At 42.3% G+C, this 18,457-nt stretch overlaps 1 protein-coding gene across 4 annotated transcripts in view; it reads left to right on the top strand.

Annotated features, from left to right (window-relative positions):
* Window positions 1-18,457, top strand: part of LOC118388289 (voltage-dependent calcium channel subunit alpha-2/delta-2-like) — a 407,521-nt gene that overhangs the window by 14,592 nt on the left and 374,472 nt on the right. For all 4 annotated transcript variants that reach the window (XM_052526555.1, XM_052526554.1, XM_052526556.1 and 1 more), the window contains exon 2: window positions 5,531-5,612. In XM_052526555.1, the coding sequence (XP_052382515.1) occupies window positions 5,531-5,612 (82 nt within the window). The remainder of the gene's footprint in view (window positions 1-5,530; window positions 5,613-18,457) is intronic.

The following is an 18,457-nucleotide window of genomic DNA, read 5'->3' as shown; positions in this document are numbered from 1 at the left end:
ATTATGCTGCATCACGTTAGGGGAATAAACGTAATAGAGCTAAGCATAGGCAAAATCCTAGAGGAAAATATTGTTCAGTCTGCTTTCTAACAGACACTGGGAGACAAATTCACCTTTTAACTGGACAATAACCTAAAACACAAGGCCAAATATACACTCAAGTTGCTTACCAAGATGATATGAAATCTTCCTGAGTGGCCCAGTTACTGTTTTTGCTTAAATCGTCTTGAAAATCTATGGCAAGACTTGAAAATGGCTGTTTAACAATGATCAACAACCAACTTGACAGAGCTTGAAGAATTTTAAAAAGTATAATGTCCAAATATTGTACAATCCAGGTGTGCAAAGCTCTTAGAGCTGTAATTGCTGCCAAAGGTGATTCTAACATGTATTGTCTCAGGGGGTTGAATACTTATGTAATCAAGGCAAAGGATGAAGAATCTCAAATATAATATACTGTATATTGGATTTGTTTAACACTTTTTTGGTTATTACATGATTCCATAGCTGTGATTTCATAGTTGTGATGTCTTCACTAATTATTATACAATGTAGAAAATAGTCAAAATAAAGAAAACCCCTTGAATGAGTAGGTGTGTCCAAACTTTTGACTGGTACTATACAGTCGTGGCCAAAAGGTTTGAGGATGAATTTTCACAAAGAAGAATTTTCACAAAGTCTGCTACCTCAGTTTGTATGATGCATTTTATGAAGAGTGATCAGATGAATTGCAATTATTTGCAAAGTCCCTCTTTGCCATGCAAATTGTAACGTTCGTCGTCGGGCGAAAGAGAGGAGGACCAAAATGCAGCGTGATGATGATTATCCATTTTAATAGAATACTTTAACAACGAACAAAAACAATAAACCGACAAAATGAACGAAGACTAAACAGTCCCGTAACGCGAACACAAACACAGGAACACTGGAAACAGGAACAATCACCCACACCCCACAATACAAAACAGGCTACCTAAATATGGTTCCCAATCAGAGACAACGACAAACACCTGCCTCTGATTGAGAACCATATCAGGCCAAACACATCGAAACAGACAAACTAGACATACAACATAGAATGCCCACTCATATCACACCCTGACCAAACAAAACATAGAAACAAACAACGCAAACTATGGTCAGAGTGTAACACAACTGAACTGAATCCCAAAAAAACATTTCCACTGCATTTCAGCCCTGCCACAAAAGAACCAGCTGACATCATGTCAGTGATTCTCTCGTTATAACACAGGTGTGAGTGTTGACGAGGACAAGGCTGGAGATCACTCTATCATGCTGATTGAGTTCGAATAACAGACTGGAAGCTTCAAAAGGAGGGTGGTGCTTGGAATCATTGTTCTTCCTCTGTCAGCCATGGTTACCTGCAAGGAAACATGTGCCGTCATCATTGCTTTGCACAAAAAGGGCTTCACCGGCAAGGATATTGCTGCACCGAAATCAACCATTTATCAGATCATCAAAAACTTCAAGGAGAGCGGTTCAATTGTTGTGAAGAAGGCTTCAGGGCGCCCAAGAAAGTCCAGCAAGCGCCAGGACCGTCTCCTAAAGTTGATTCAGCTGCCGGCACCACCAGTACAGAGCTTGCGCAGGAATCGCAGCAGGCAGTTGTGAGTCATCTACACGCACAGTGAGGCGAAGACGTTTGGAGGATGGCCTGGTGTCAAGAAGGGCAGCAAAGAGGCCTCTCCTATCCAGGAAAAACATCAGGGACAGACTGATATTATGTCAAAAGTGCAGGGATTGGACTGCTGAGGACTGGGGTAAAGTCATTTTCTCTGATGAATCCCCTTTCTGATTGTTTGGGGCATCCGGAAAAAAGCTTGTCCGGAGAAGACAAGGTGAGCGCTACCATCAGTCCTGTGTCATGTCAATAGTAAAGCATCCTGAGACCATTCATGTGTGTGGTTGCTTCTCAGCCAAGGGAGTGGGCTCACTCACAATTTTGGCTAAGAACACAGCCATGAATAAAGAATGGTACCAACACATCATCCGAAAGCAACTTCTCCCAACCATCCAGGAACAGTTTGATGACGAACAATGCATTTTCTAGCATGATGGAGCACTTTGATTATGCAAGAATGGGCTGCCATCAGCCAGGATGTGGTCCAGAAGTTAATTGACAGCATGCCAGGGCGGATTGCATAGGTCTTGAAAAAGAAGGGTCAACATTGCAAATATTGACTATTTGCATCAACTTCGTGTAATTGTCAATAAAAGCCTATGACACTTATGAAATGCTTGTAATTATACTTCAGTATTCCATAGTATTCCATCTGACAAAAATATCTCAAAACACTGAAGCAGCAAACTTTGTGGAAATTAATATTTGTGTCATTCTCAAAACATTTGACCACGACTGTATATACTTTTTTAATGTTCAAATCTTTCTTCCACTTTGACATTACAGAGCATTTTGTGTGGATCATTGATAAAAAAAAGGCAATTAAATCCATTTTAATCCGACCTTGTAACACAACAAAATGTGGAAAAAGTGGAGTGTGAATACTTTGTGAAGTCACTTAATAGTGCAGACAAGAGTTAGACCAGAGCTAGTGTGATCCAGAGTTAGCTAATTATGCACAGGACCAGATCAAACCAGCGCTACTGCAGACCAGAGCAGTAGTTTGGTCAGTAGTTGTGGTCAGTGTCTAAACTACAGTTGTTGCATGTGAAAACTGAAAGAAGTTCTTTGAGAAGAGATTGGGTGAAATATGAAGCGAGTGAACTAAGACAGCTTCACTCTGTCCAATTAGAGCAGCAAGATCAATTGTACAGCCTTCGCTTCTCTTTACAGACAGGCGAACTAGCCAGTTGAGTTATTTAGAGCGCAGAGCATGATCCTGAGAAGGAGGATGATGCGCTGTTGCCTCGGATGCTTCCTTGTAGCTACTTTCTTGGTGTTCACAATTCTTCACCATAATTACACTATTGTTCTAAATTCAATTGCCTTCTTCACCCTCATCATAATATTTGCCTGTGTTGAATAGCGTTCCAAATAATAATAATAAGTATGATGAAGATTTAAAGGGGAGAGTCATGCTTCGCAAGCCCGAATACAAATATGAGAGAAGAAAGGGCTTCATGTTTGTAGAGTTACAGCCGCGAGCTGCCCAGTGACACGAGCCTACCAGACGAACTAAATTACTTCTATGCTCGCTTCAAGGCAAGTAACACTGAAACATGCTTGAGAGCATCAGCTGTTCTGGACGATTGTGTGATCACGCCGTAGTCAATGTGAATAAGACCTATAAAGAGGTCAACATTCACAAGGCCGCAGGGCTAGACGGATTACCAGGGCGTGTACTCCAAGCATGCGCTGACCAACTGGCAAGTGTCTTCACTGACATTTTCAACTTGTCCCTGACTTATTCTGTAATACCAACATGTTTCAAGCAGACCACCATAGTCCCTGTGCCCAAGAACACTAAATCAACCTGCCTAAATGACTACTGACCCATAGCACTCACGTCTGTAGCCATGAAGTGCTTTGAAAGGCTGGTCATGGCTCACATCAACACCATTATCCCAGAAACCCTAGACCCTCTCCAATTTGTATACCGCCCCAACAGATTCACAGATGATGCAATCTCTATTGCACTCAACACTGCCCTTTCCCATCTGGACAAAAGGAACACTTATGTGAGAATGCTATTCATTGACTACAGCTCAGCGTTCAACACCATAGTTCTCTCAAAGCTCATCAATAAGCTAAGGACCCTAGGACTAAACACCTCCCTCTGCAACTGGATCCTGGTCTTCCTGAGGGCCGCCCCCAGGTGGTAATGGTAGGTAACAATACATTTGCCATGCTAATCCTCAACATGGGGGCCCCTCAGGGGTGCGTGCTTATTCCCCTCCTGTACTCCCTGTTCACTCATGACTGCATGGCCAGGCACGACTCCAACACCATCGTCAAGTTTGCCGATGACACAACAGTGTTAGGCCTGATCACCGACAACGATGAGACAGCCTATAGGGAGGAGGTCAGAGACCTGGCTGTGTGGTGCCAGGACAACAACCTCTCTCTCAACGTGATCAACACAAAGGAGATGATTGTGGACTGAATGAAAAGGAGGACAGAGCACACCCTCATTCTTATCGACAGGGCTGTAGTGGAGCAGATTGAGAGCTTCAAGTTCCTTGGTGTCCACATTACCAACAAACTATCATGGTCCAAACACTAAGACAGTCATGAAGAGGACCCGACAAACCCTATTCCCCCTCAGGAGACTGAAAATATTTGGCATGGGTCCTCAGATCCTCAAAAGGTTCTACAGCTGCACCATTGAGAGCATCCTGACTGGTTACATCACTGCCTGATATGGCAACTGCTCGGCCTCCTATCACAAGGCACTACAGAGGGTAGTGCGTACGGCCCGGTACATCACTGGGTCCAAGCTTCCTGCCATCCAGGACCTCTATACCAGGGGATGTCAGAGGAAGGCCCTAAACATTGTCAAGGACTCTAGCGACCCTAGTCAAGGGCTACCTAGACCCCTCTTTTACTCTGCTGCTATTCTCTGTTTATTATCTATGCATAGTCACTTTAACTCTACTTACATGTGCATATTACCTCAATTACCTCAACTAAACATTGTGCCCCAGCACATTGACTCTGTACCAGTATCACCTGTATATAACCTTGCTATTGCTACTTTACTGCTGCTTTTTATTTATTTGTTACTTTTATTATCTATTTTTTTTACTTAACACAGATTTTTCTTAACTTCTTAAAGCATTGTTGGTTAAGGGCTTGCAAGTAAGCATTTAATTCGGCACATGTGACAAATACAATTTGATTAGACTTTTTATTATTACTTATTAATGATCTATTTTATGTATGTGAGTGTAATTATTTATCTTTTAGATGGGGGTGCTTGATGCCTGGGTGGGTAGGGCCTCCACTCTAAGTTGCTAACTCTTGCTGATTGAACAGCAGCTTGTGAACATCTTGATCCAGTCATTTGTAGTCTTGGTGGGAGATCTACAGTGGGGTACTCCAGATGTTTGATCTCTTCATTCCAGACTTGGCTTCATCCACTGAGAGAGCATCCTGCTTATTGTGCACTTCTGTCAGACCTGAATTTTAAAAATTTGATTCCATGCCCTTTTAAGCTGTGCTACTGATCCAAGCCCAGCTTTCAGAACACACGCTCACACTCCATCCAACCAGAACCCTACTGGTATGATTGACGTCTGGAAGGGATGTTGATGAATGAAACTGACGCTAGGAGAAAAAAAAGAAGTGTGTCTATGGAGGGAAGGAGGGGAGTGGGTGATGGACAGACAGACAGACAGACAGACAGACAGACAGACAGACAGACAGACAGACAGACAGACAGACAGACAGACAGACACGTAACCCCCCACAAAAACTTATATCACATGCAGTATGTACAGTACATCACATGAGGTAAACAAGGGAAGGGAATTTACTTTTTTACAGCCTAATATTATTTATGAAAAGCATGAATATTAAAGTTACAGCTGTGTGTCTTTGTTCCTTCAGAATGATGCATTGGGCAGGCCGCATTGAGAAGGAGCTGGAGAAGACTATACAGTTGGTCACTGGAACCCAGCAGATAAGAGGGGTAAGTACTGGGAACTGGACTTCGTTTGAGGTTTAAGATCATATCTGATCCCATGCATCTACTGCAGAGGTAGCCTGCATGGTTCTGTCATACTATCCAGGTCTGTGCCCAAACAATTCAAGCTTTTACTTTTAAAAATGCACCTTTCCAGAAACAAGTCTCTCACTGTTGCCGCTGGTTATAGACCCCCCTCAGCCCCCAGCTGTGCCCTGGACACCATATGTGAATTGATTTCCCCCAATCTATCTTCAGAGTTCGTACTGTTAGGTGACCGAAACTCGGATATGCTTAACACCCCGGCCGTCTTACAATCTAAGCTAGACGCCCTCAATCTCACACAAATTATCTAGGAACCTACCAGGTACAACCCTAAATCTGTAACCATGGGCAACCTCTTAGATATCATCCTGACCAACTTTCCTTCTAAATACACCTCTGCTGTCTTCAACCAGGATCTCAGTGATCACTGCCTCATTGCCTGCGTGCGTAATGGGTCCGCGGTCAAACGACCACACCTCATCACTGTCAAACGCTCCCTAAAACACTTCAGTGAGCAGGCCTTTCTAATCGACCTGTCTCGGGTATCCTGGAAGTATATTGACCTCATCCCGTCAATAGAGGATGCCTGGTTATTCTTTAAAATTGCTTTCCTCACCATCTTAAAAAAGCATGCACCATTCAAAATTTAGAACTAAGAACAGATATAGCCCTTGGTTCACCCAAGACTTGACTGCCCTTGACCAGCACAAAACATCCTGTGGCTTTCTGCATTAGCATCGAATAGCCTCCGTGATATGCAACTTTTCAGGAAAGTCAGGAACCAATATACACATAGTCAGTTAGGAAATCTAAGGCTAGCTTTTTCAAACAGAAGTTTGCATCCTGTAGCACTAATTCGAAAACATTTTGGGACACTGTAAAGTCCATGGAGAATAAGAGCACCTCTTCCAAGCTGCCCACTGCACTGAGTCTAGCCTCTCTGGGATAGGGGGCAGTATTTTCACGTCCGGATGAGAAGCATGCCCAAAGTAACTGCTTGCTACTCAGGCCCAGAAGCTAGGATATGATTATTATTAGTATATTTGGATAGAAAGCACTCTGATATTTATAAAACTGTTTGAACAATGTCTGTGAGTATAACATAACTGATTTGGCAGGGAAATCTTTTTTTGAGGTCAACCTGTTTTCAATTAGGTTTCTATGGCAAGCCCGTTTTAATAGAAATATGCGTGCAGTTCCTATGGCTTCCACTAGATGTCAACAGTCGTTAGAAATTGGTTGATGTTTTTCCTTTGAGGAACGAAGAAGTAGCCCTTTCCTTTCTGGGAGTCGAGCCAAGTGGACTCTTTTGTTTGGGGCGAGCGACCTGAAGCTCGCTCCACTTTGATTTTATCCGCTATTGAACACAGTTTATCCCATCTTAAATTTGATTGATTATTTATGTTTTAAAATACCAAAAGTTGGAGTAGGAAAGTTGTTTGAAATGTGTGGACCAAGATTCCAGGTAATTTATTAGATAATTTGTAGCCATGTTGGGTGAGTTGGAACCGGTGTTTTTCTGAATAAACGAGCCAAATAAATGGACATTTTGGGGATATAACGACGGAATTAATCAAACAAAAGGACAATTTGTGATGTTTATGGGACAAATTGGAGTGCCAACAGAAGAAGATCTTCAAAGATAAGCCATTAATTATATTGTTATTTCTGAGTTTTGTGTCGCGCCTGGAGGGTTGAAATATGATTGTCAGGTGTTTGTTTGATGGGGTGCTGTACTCAGATAATAGCATGGTTTTCTTTTGCCGTAAAGCCTTTTTGAAATCTGACATGGTGGCTGGATTAACAAGAAGTTAAGCTTTATTTTTGTGTATTGCACTTGTGATTGTATGAAAGTTAAATATTTCTAATCATTTAATTTTAATTTGTCGCTCTGCCATTTCACCGGATGTTGTCAAATCGATCCCGCTAACGGGATTTGATCCAAACACTGTCACCACCGATAAATCTACGATAATCGATCATTTCAATAAGCATTTTTCTACGGCTGTCCATGCTTTCCACCTGGCTACACCTACCCCGGCCAACAGCTTTGCACTCCCTGCAGCAACTTGCCCAAGCGCCCCCGCTTCTCCTTCACCCAAATCCAGACAGATGATGTTCTGAAAGAGCTGCAAAATCTGGATCCTACAAATCAGCTGGGCTAGACAATCTGGACCCTCTCATTCTAAAATGATCTGCCGAAATTGTTGCAACCCCTATTACTAGCCTGTTCAACCTCTCTTTCATATCGTCTGAGATTTCCAAATATTGGAAAGCTGACTGAGTCATCCCCCTCTTCAAAGGGGGAGACACTCTAGACCCAAACTGTTACAGACCTATATTCATCCTACCCTGCCTTTCTAAGGTCTTCGAAAGCCAAGTTAACAAACAGATTTCCAACCATTTCGAATCCCACCATACCTTCTCCGCTATGCAATCTGGTTTCAGAGCTGGTCATGGGTGCACCTCAGCCACACTCAAGGTCCTAAAAGATATCATAACCGCCATCGATAAGAGACATTTCTGTGCAGCCATATTCATCGACCTGGCCAAGGCTTTCGACTCTGTCAATCACCACATTCTTATCGGCAGACTCAACAGCCTTGGTTTCTCAAATGATTGCCTCGCCTGGTTCACCAACTACTTCTCTGATAGAGTTCAGTGTGTCAAACCGGACGGTTCTGGCCTAGAATATGTGGACAACTACAAATACCTAGGTGTCTGGTTAGACTATAAACTCTCCTTCCAGACTTACATTAAGCATCTCAAATCCAAATAAAATCTAGAATTGGCTTCCTAATTCACAACAAAGCATCCTTCACTCATGCTGCAAACAAACCCTATCCTACCGATCCTTGACCTCGGTAACATCATTTACAAAACAGCCTCCATTACTCTACTCAACAAATTGGATGTAGTCTATCACAGTGCCATCTGTTTTTATCACCAAAGCCCGATATACTATCCACCACTGCGGCCCTCGCTTCATACTCGCCGCCAAACCCACTGGATCCAGGTCATCTACAAGTCTCTGCTAGGTAAAGCCCCGTCTTATCTCAGCTCACTGGTCACCATAGCAGCACCCACCCGTAGCACGCGCTCCAGCAGGTATATCTCACTGGTCACCCCCAAAGCCAATTCTTCCTTTGGCCGCCTTTCCTTCCAGTTCTCTGCTGCCAATGACTGGAACGAATTGCAAAAATCACTGAAGCTGGAGACTCATATCTCATTCACTAGCTTTAAGCACCAGCTATCAGAGCAGCTCACAGATCACTGCACCTGTACATATCCCATCTGTAAATAGCCCATCCAACTACCTCATCCCCATACTGTATTTATTTATTTATCTTTCTCCTTTGCACCCCAGTATCTCTACTTGCACATTCATCTTCTGCACATCTACCATTCCAGTGTTTAATTGCTATATTGTATTTACTTCGCCACCATGGCCTATTTATTGCCTTTACCTCCCTTATCCTACCTCATTTGCATTCACTGTATATAGACTTTTTCTACTGTATTATTGACTGTATGTTTGTTTATTCCATGTGTAACTCTGTGTTGTTGTATGTGTCAAACTACTTTGCTTTATCTTGGCCAGGTTGCAGTTGTAAATGCGAACTTGTTCTCAACTAGCCTACCTGGTTAAATAAAGGTGAAATAAAAGTAGATAATATACAAAAGTGAAATAAACAATGAAAATGAAGAGTCAACATTACACTCTCAGAAGTTAAAAAATAATAAAGACATTTCAAATGTAATATTATGTCTATATACAGTATTGTAACAATGTGCAAATGGTTCAAGTACAAAAGGAAAAATGAATAAACATATGGGTGATGGCTTTGTTATCATTTACATTTACATTTAAGTAATTTAGCAGACGCTCTTATCCAGAGAGGAATGGTTGTAGAATTTAGCGGCTATTTTCTGGATTTTGATAGAGGGTTTCGGCCTAATTCGGCTCTGTGTGCATTATTTTGTGTTTTACGTTGTACACTGACAATATTTTTGTAGAATTCTGCATGCAGAGTCTCAATTTGGTGTTTGTCCCATTTTGTGAATTCTTGGTTGGTGGCTGGACCCCAGACCTCACAACCATAAAGGGCAATGGGTTCTATAACTGATTCAAGTATTTTTAGCCAAATCCTAATTGGTATGTCAAATTCTATGTTCCTTTTGATGGCATAGAAGGCCGTTCTTGCCTTGTCTCTCAGATCGTTCACAGCTTTGTGAAAGTTACCTGTGGTGCTGATGTTTAGGCCAAGGTATGTATCGTTTTTAGTGTGCTCTAGGGAAATGGTGTCTAGATGGAATTTGTATTTGTGTTCCTGGCGACTGGACCTTTTTTGGAACAACATTATTTTGGTCTTACTGAGATTTACTGTCAGGGCCCAGGTCTGTCAGAAACTGTGCAGAAGATCTAGGTGCAGCTGTACACACTCCTTGGTTGGTGACAGAAGCACCAGATCATCAGCAAATAGTAGACATTTGACTTCAGGTTTTAGTAGGGTGAGGCCGGGTGCTGCAGACATTCTAGTGCCCTCGCCAATTTGTTGATATATATGTTGAAGAGGGTGAGGCTTAAGCTGCATCCCTGTCTCACCCCACGGCCCTGTGTGTATTTTTCACATATTTTAACCACGCACTTGTTGTTTGTGTACATGGATTTTATAATGTTGTATGTTTTTCCCCCAACACCACTTTCTATCCATTTGTATAGCAGACCCTCATGCCAAATTGGGTCAAAGGCTTTTTTGAAATCAACAAAGCATGAGAAGACTTTGCCTTTGTTTTGGCTTGTTTGTTTGTCAATTAGGGTGTGCAGAGTGAATACGTGGTCTGTCGTAGGATAATTTGGTAAAAAGCCAATTTGACATTTGCTCTGTACTGAGGAAATGTACAAGTCTGCTATTTATGATAATGCAGAGGGTTTTCCCAGGGTTGTGGTTGACGCATTTCCCACGGTAGTTATTGAGGTCAAATTTGTCCCCATATTTATGGATTGGGGTGATCAGTCCTTGGTTCCAACTATTGGGGAAGATGCCAGATCTAAGGATGATCTAAGGATTAAAAAGTATAGCCAATTGTAATTTGTTGTCTGTATATTTTATCATTTCATGTAGGATACCATCAACACCACAGGCCTTTTTGGGTTGGATGGTTTGTATTTCATCCTGTAGTTCATTCAAGGTCATTGGATAATCCAGTGGGTTCTGGTCATCTTTAATAGTTGATTCTAAGATTTGTATTTGATCATGTATATGTTTTTGCTGTTTGTTCTTTGTTATAGAGCCAAAAAGATTGGAGTTTACCCATACATCTCCATTTTGGATAGATACACTGTGTCATGACATTGGCCTCTTTGGGTATAGCAACCCCATCCCCCTCTCCCTGCCTCCCCCTTGCCTCCTTCAACTGGGCTGCTGTGGTCAGAGGTCGTAAATTCCTGAGAAGACCCTGCTACATGGCCACATAGTATAGAGAGAGTACATTTTCATAGAGGACAAAGGAAATCCTTCTACCTCACAGAACTTGAGGTACGAACAAATTTCATGTTCCGGAGAAAGTATAAAAGATTGGTGAAGAATCCAGCTACGAACTGGTCCGTTTGTCACAACTTGGGGAAGCCCATAATGTGGTTTATATAATAGCCTCAGATATGAGGTTTACATCTAATTGTTGTATAAGATGAATTAGTATGATACTGTTTGTATAATTGTGTAATATGATTTTGGACTGTTTAATGAAGAAAAATACAATTCCCTTTTGATTTGAACTAAATCAGAGGACCGCCCCTGAGCCCAGTTTGGGTCACACATCCTGGGACAGCCCTCTTCGGCCCTTCCGAATCAAACCCCCACTCAGGTTTTCGATCAGCAGACCGAGCTTACCTCAATTACGAGATGGCTTGTAACGGCGTTCTTCGTTTGTAGAAAGAGAGTCGGACCGAAATGCAGCGTGGTGGTTACTCATGACTTTAATGAAAAAAAGTGACACATGAAAATAACTATACAAATGCAAAACAACAAACGGAACGTGAAACCTAATTACAGCCTATCTGGTGAAACTACACAGAGACAGGAACAATCACCCACGAAATACACAGTGAAACCCAGGCTACCTAAATACGGTTCCCCATCAGAGACAACAAGAATCACCTGACTCTGATTGAGAACCGCCTCAGGCAGCCAAGCCTATACTAGACACACCCCTAATCAACCACAATCCCAATGCCTACAAAAACCCCAATAAGACAATACAATAACCCCATGTCACACCCTGGCCTTCTCCATTAGGAGGGACAAAGGTTGTAGACCATTGCTGACTCTTTTGTCCATACCACGTGGTTAAAATCTTAGATTATCGACAGAATAAGAACAAGTCTTTGATATTAATTACTAGTCTGCAGCTAGGAATTCACTATCATTGAACGCGAAGAACGACAACCGCCGAAACATCCATTCTATAACGAATGTCACTCTGAACAATCTCCTCTAACCACGACCGAGAGAGAGAGGGAGAGAGACGGACAATTCTACAAAATAAATCTTTTCACCAGCGATTAAGATGACACACTGAGCGTAAATATATATATTGATTGCAATTGTTCCAGAATGAGTGAGCGTTCATGTGCAAAGGATTAGCATTTCAATTGTTATAATTATCACTTTGTAGTGACTTCTTATTTGACCCCCACTTCCCCTTTTGTCTAACAAGCCGCCATTTATTTATTTATTTTTTTTAATTTTATTTTACCTTTATTTTACTAGGCAAGTCAGTTAAAGAACAAATTCTTATTTTCAATGATGGCCTAGGAACAATGGGTTAACTGCCTGTTCAGGGGCAGAACAACAGATTTGTACATTGTCAGCTCGGGGATTCAAACTTGCAACCTTTCGGTTACTAGTCCAACGCTTTAACCACTAGGCTACCCTGCCGCCCCATCATGCTGATTTAGCCCACTAGGGCACATTCCCCTATCATTTCTTGTAACCACATTTACCTTGTTTGCTTGTTTATGCATTTCTGTCAATTACTTAGTTAGTAATAAATAAATGATTTAAGACAATTGATGTATGGATGACTCATAGTGAAGACTGAGTTCGTGCAGATAACTAACAATTTACGACGTTTGGAATGAGACTAACGTGAGGTAAAGTAAATAATTAATTAATTCGAAGATGAATTGATCAGATAAAATATCTGAAAAGTTATTTTAGGAAATGATAACATTGTCATCTGAATATTTTTCCTTGGTGCCCCGACTTCCTAGTAATTACGGTTACATGATTAATCAGTCTAATCGCGTAATACTAATTACAGAGAATCTTTGATAAAAACTATCAGTCTTCAGTTAATGAGGGTAAAGACACGACAACTGTAATTATTCATGTTGTTGTTTGTTTGTGTTTTCCAATTTCCCCAGAAGTGGTTAGAGTCTATGGATTCTTCAGTTACATCGAGCTGATTTCTGACGTACTGCTCCTTATTTTTCCGTAGTGTATTTCTGTATTGTTTTAGTGATTCACCATAGTGAAGGCGTAGACTCAGGTTTTCTGGGTGTCTCTATGTTTTTGGTTGGACAGGTTTCTCATTTTCTTTCTTAGGTTTTTGCATTCTTCATCATTCTTTGTCATTGTTGTTCATTTTTATAGTTTTTTTTAGATTTGATGGGGAAGCTGAGAGGTCAAATATACTATTTAGATTTTCTACTGCCAACTTTACACCTTCACTATTACAGTGGAACATTTTGTCCAGGAAGTTGTCTAAAAGGGATTGAATTTGTTGTTGCATAATTGTTTTTTGGTAGGTTTCCACACTACATTCCTTCCATCTATAGCATTTCTTAATATTACTGAACGTTCTGAGAGACTCTGGGTTGAGGTCAGTGATTAAGTAGTCTACGGTAGTACTGCCAAGAGATGAGCTATAGGTGTACCTACCATAGGAGTCCCCTCTCTCTCTCTCTCTCTCTCTCTGAAGCTAGGTCTACTGTTGTATTGCTTCTGGTCCAAATGGAATCAACACCAGCCGTGTGTCTACAGTATGTACTAAACTCTAGAGACCACACACATCTGGCCTCCTGTTTCTGTACTCTAGAGATGACACACATCTGGCCTCCTGTTTCTGTTTCTGTAGAGACAACACACATCTGGCCTCCTGTTTCTGTAGTCTAGAGATGACACACATCTGGCCTCCTGTTTCTGTAGTCTAGAGACGACACACATCTGACCTCCTGTTTCTGATTCTGTAGTCTAGAGATGACACACATCTGACCTCCTGTTTCTGTTTCTGTAGTCTAGAGACGACACACATCTGGCCTCCTGTTTCTGTTTCTGTAGTCTAGAGACGACACACATCTGGCCTCCTGTTTCTGTTTCTGTAGTCTAGAGATGACACACATCTGGCCTCCTGTTTCTGATTCTGTAGTCTAGAGATGACACACATCTGGCCTCCTGTTTCTGTTTCTGTAGTCTAGAGACGACACACATCTGGCCTCCTGTTTCTGTTTCTGTAGTCTAGAGATGACACACATCTGGCCTCCTGTTTCTGTTTCTGTAGTCTAGAGATGACACACATCTGGCCTCCTGTTTCTGTTTCTGTAGTCTAGAGACGACACACATCTGACCTCCTGTTTCTGTTTCTGTAGTCTAGAGACGACATCTGGCCTCCTGTTTCTGTTTCTGTAGTCTAGAGATGACACACATCTGGCCTCCTGTTTCTGATTCTGTAGTCTAGAGATGACATCTGGCCTCCTGTTTCTGTTTCATCTGGCCTCCTGTTTCTGTTTCTGTAGTCTAGAGACGACACACATCTGGCCTCCTGTTTCTGTTTCTGTAGTGACACACATCTGGCCTCCTGTTTCTGTAGTCTAGAGATGACACACATCTGGCCTCCTGTTTCTGTTTCTGTAGTCTAGAGATGACACACATCTGGCCTCCTGTTTCTGTTTCTGTAGTCTAGAGACGACACACATCTGGCCTCCTGTTTCTGTTTCTGTAGTCTAGAGATGACACACATCTGGCCTCCTGTTTCTGTTTCTGTAGTCTAGAGATGACACACATCTGGCCTCCTGTTTCTGTTTCTGTAGTCTAGAGATGACACACATCTGGCCTCCTGTTTCTGTTTCTGTAGTCTAGAGACGACACACATCTGGCCTCCTGTTTCTGTTTCTGTAGTCTAGAGACGACACACATCTGGCCTCCTGTTTCTGTTTCTGTTCCTCTATCAGTGCTAGTGGTGGTGGCTAAGTGGTTTAGGTGTTTGGGTGAGCGGAGCGATGATGGTTGTTGTTGGTTGGCATGGGGATGTGTTGGTTGCTCTGAAGTTGTAGCTTGATACAAAGATTATTTGCATTGTCTTACAGAGAAATACAATTTGGTATGTTGCTATTTACTCACTGATATACAGGCTTTGATGTTCCTAGTTTGTGTCAATATTCATTGAATAGGAATATGTGTGAATTTCCATAAGCAAATACAGCATGTGTATTTGTTTGTGTTTGCGCTGTCAGAAGGAATGAGATTGAGTGTATGTTGTGGGAATGGTAACTATTAGTCTAGACTAGTTAGTCTAATCTGTTTCAGTGAATACTGGCGGCTGGTACCCTAACAGTTAATAATGTTGGGCCAGTAACCGAAAGGTTGCAAGTTCGAATCCCCCGAGCCGACTAGGTGAAAAGTCTGTCAATGTGCTCTTGAGCAAGGTACTTAGTGTGTATGTGTTAGTCTAAGGACTGTGTGCATGCGCGATAGTTGGTGTGAAAAAACATTTATCACGGCCCCAAGCAGGAGTTGTCACAGGGTGTGCTAAATGGCCCAGCATGCCTAGAAAAGCCATTTTCTAAATGGATGCCTCTCTCTATACGTGTGTCTGATAGAAATCTTCCCAGGGCTATGCCGGCTGGTAACAAGATTGCCTCCCTTCACGCCCTCTTCCTCTCAATGAGTAGTTTATTCTCAGAGTTTTAAAAAATCACAGTAAAGAGTCTGCAAATATTTTTTGGTTTGTCTTACGCTGAGAGAGTGAAGGGAGGAAGTTGAATTTAATGTGATCTATTCTGTGCCTCTTGGTTTAGATTTTCAAGCAGATAGATTGTGGGTATTTAGTGAAGTAGAGAAAGGGCAGAGAGGATGTGCTTGGTGAGAGAGAGAGGTAGGGTCGATATTGAAGGTTTTAAATTCAGGGGTAGACTGATGAATGAGAGAGAGGGTAGGTGTTTTTAGAATAGGAGGGGATTTGTGTGAGGGTATGGATGGATGATTTGACAGCAAGAACAGATATTAGGAGAACATGAACATATTTATAGAGACATCATTAGAGATGCATGATTTGAGAGCGAGAGAGAGAGATAATAGAGAGAGAGAATAGATAGCACGAGATAATGGAGAGAGAGAGAGCCTCTAATGAGGGAAGAAGGATGCTCTTTTCTGTCTCTCTCTTCCTCATTATAATCCTCATTGCTGTGATCTGTTCTGTTCTGAGAGAGGCTGCTGTGCTGTGGTGGACACTGGCATTCTTTTCATATCCTCAGGCTTAGTCAGACCTGTTTTGAGAATAATACCGTAGGATTACACCCACACACTTTCACCATGGGCTGGGCTACAGTAACTCTAGAGTTGATCAGAAAACACACACACGCACGCAGGCACACACACACACAGTTATGGCCATTTTTTCAACCCCTTTTCTAGAGAGATTCTTAAACTGCAAAGCACTGTAACATATGTTGGGCTCTTAATTCATTTCAATAAGAAGGGCCTAATCATCATGAATCATTTAGCCTCATACACATACTCCTTAACCCCATATGCCCTGCACAGTACCAATAATTTACCACATACTGCGCTGCACTGGGCCTCTCTACCTCCCTCTTCCTCTCTTTTCGCCCTCACCCCTCTCTCCTGGTCTCTTAACCATGGTTATGGAATATAGCCTGGGAGTGGAAGACTGGGCTGATCCTAGTCTCTCCTAGTTTGTCTGTGAAGAACCACTGAGCTGCAGTATGAAGCCCAGGGGGAACACTGAGCTCCAGAATGAAGCACAGGGGGAACACTGAGCTGCAGTATGAAGCCCAGGGGAAACACTGAGCTGCAGTATGAAGCCCAGAGGGAACACTGAGCTGCAGTATGAAGCCCAGAGGGAACACTGAGCGCCAGTATGAAGCCCAGGGGGAACACTGAGCTGCAGTATGAAGCCCAGGGGAAACACTGAGCTGCAGTATGAAGCCCAGAGGGAACACTGAGCTGCAGTATGAAGCCCAGAGGGAACACTGAGCGCCAGTATGAAGCCCAGGGGGAACACTGAGCTGCAGTATGAAGCCCAGGGGAAACACTGAGCTCCAGAATGAAGCCCAGCGGGAACACTGATCTCCAGTATGAAGCCCAGAGGGAAACACTGAGCTGCAGTATGAAGCCCAGAGGGAACACTGAGCTGCAGTATGAAGCCCAGAGGGAACACTGAGCGCCAGTATGAAGCCCAGGGGGAACACTGAGCTGCAGTATGAAGCCCAGGGGAAACACTGAGCTCCAGAATGAAGCCCAGCGGGAACACTGATCTCCAGTATGAAGCCCAGGGGAACGTGTGTGGGAAGACCAGGATCAGAGAGAATTCAAATTAGAACACTTCAGATTCACTGATCCTTCAACAAATACAGAGAAGAGAGGATACACACACACACATACAGTTGAAGTTGGAAGTTTACATACACCTTGTTTACATACACATCTGGTCTTGAATTCAAATAAACAGTAGCCCAGGCCAATGAAGCGACACAATGGTTGTACAATATTAGGAGGAAATATATATACAGTTGAAGTCAGAAGTTTACATACACCTTAGTCAAATACATTACAACTCAGGCTTTCACAATTCCTGTCATTTATTCCCAGTACAAATTCCCTGTTTTAGGTCAGTTAAGATCACCACTTTATTTTAAGATTGTGAAATGTCAGAATAATAGTAGAGAGAATGATTTATTTCAGCTTTTATTTATTTCTTCACATTCCCAGTGGGTCAGAAGTTTACATACACTCAATTTGTATTTGGTAGCATTGCCTTTAAATTGTTTAACTTGGGTCAAACGTTTCGGGTAGCCTTCCACAAGCTTCCCACAATAAGTTGGTTGAATGTTGGCCCATTCCTCCTGACAGAGTTGGTGTAAGTGAGTCAGGTTTGTAGGCCTCCTGGCTCACACACACTTTTTTCAGTTCTGCCCACAGATTTTCTATAGGATTGAGGTCAGGGCTTTGTGATGGCCACTCCAATACCTTGACTTTGCTGTCATGAAGCTATTTTGCCACCACTTTGGAAGTATGTTTGGGGTCATTGGCCATTTGGAAGACCCATCTGCAACCAAGCTTTAACTGCCTGACTGATGTCTTGAGATGTTGCTTCAATATATCCACATAATTTTCTTTCCTCATGATACCATCTATTTTGTGAAGTGCACCAGTCCCTCCTGCAGCAAAGCACCCCCACAACATGATGCTGCCACATCAATGCTTCACGGTTTGGATGGTGTTCTTCAGCTTGCAAGCCTCCCCCTTTTTCATCCAAACATAACGATGTTCATTATGGCCAAACAGTTCTATTTTTGTTTCATCAGACCAGAGGACATTTCTCCAAAAAGTATGATCTTTTTCCCCATGAGCAGTTGCAAACCATAGTCGGGCTTTTTTTTATGGTGGTTTTGGAGAAGTGGCTTCTTCCTTGCTGAGTGGCCTTTCAGATTATGTCGATATAGGACTTGTTTTACTGTGGATATAGATACTTTTGTACCTGTTTCCTCCAGCATCTTTACC

This window comes from Oncorhynchus keta, chromosome 10, assembly GCF_023373465.1.
Source record: "Oncorhynchus keta strain PuntledgeMale-10-30-2019 chromosome 10, Oket_V2, whole genome shotgun sequence".
NCBI lineage: Eukaryota > Metazoa > Chordata > Actinopteri > Salmoniformes > Salmonidae > Oncorhynchus > Oncorhynchus keta.
Note: the sequence above shows the minus strand (reverse complement) of the source record. Positions and strands in the feature narration are given on the sequence as shown.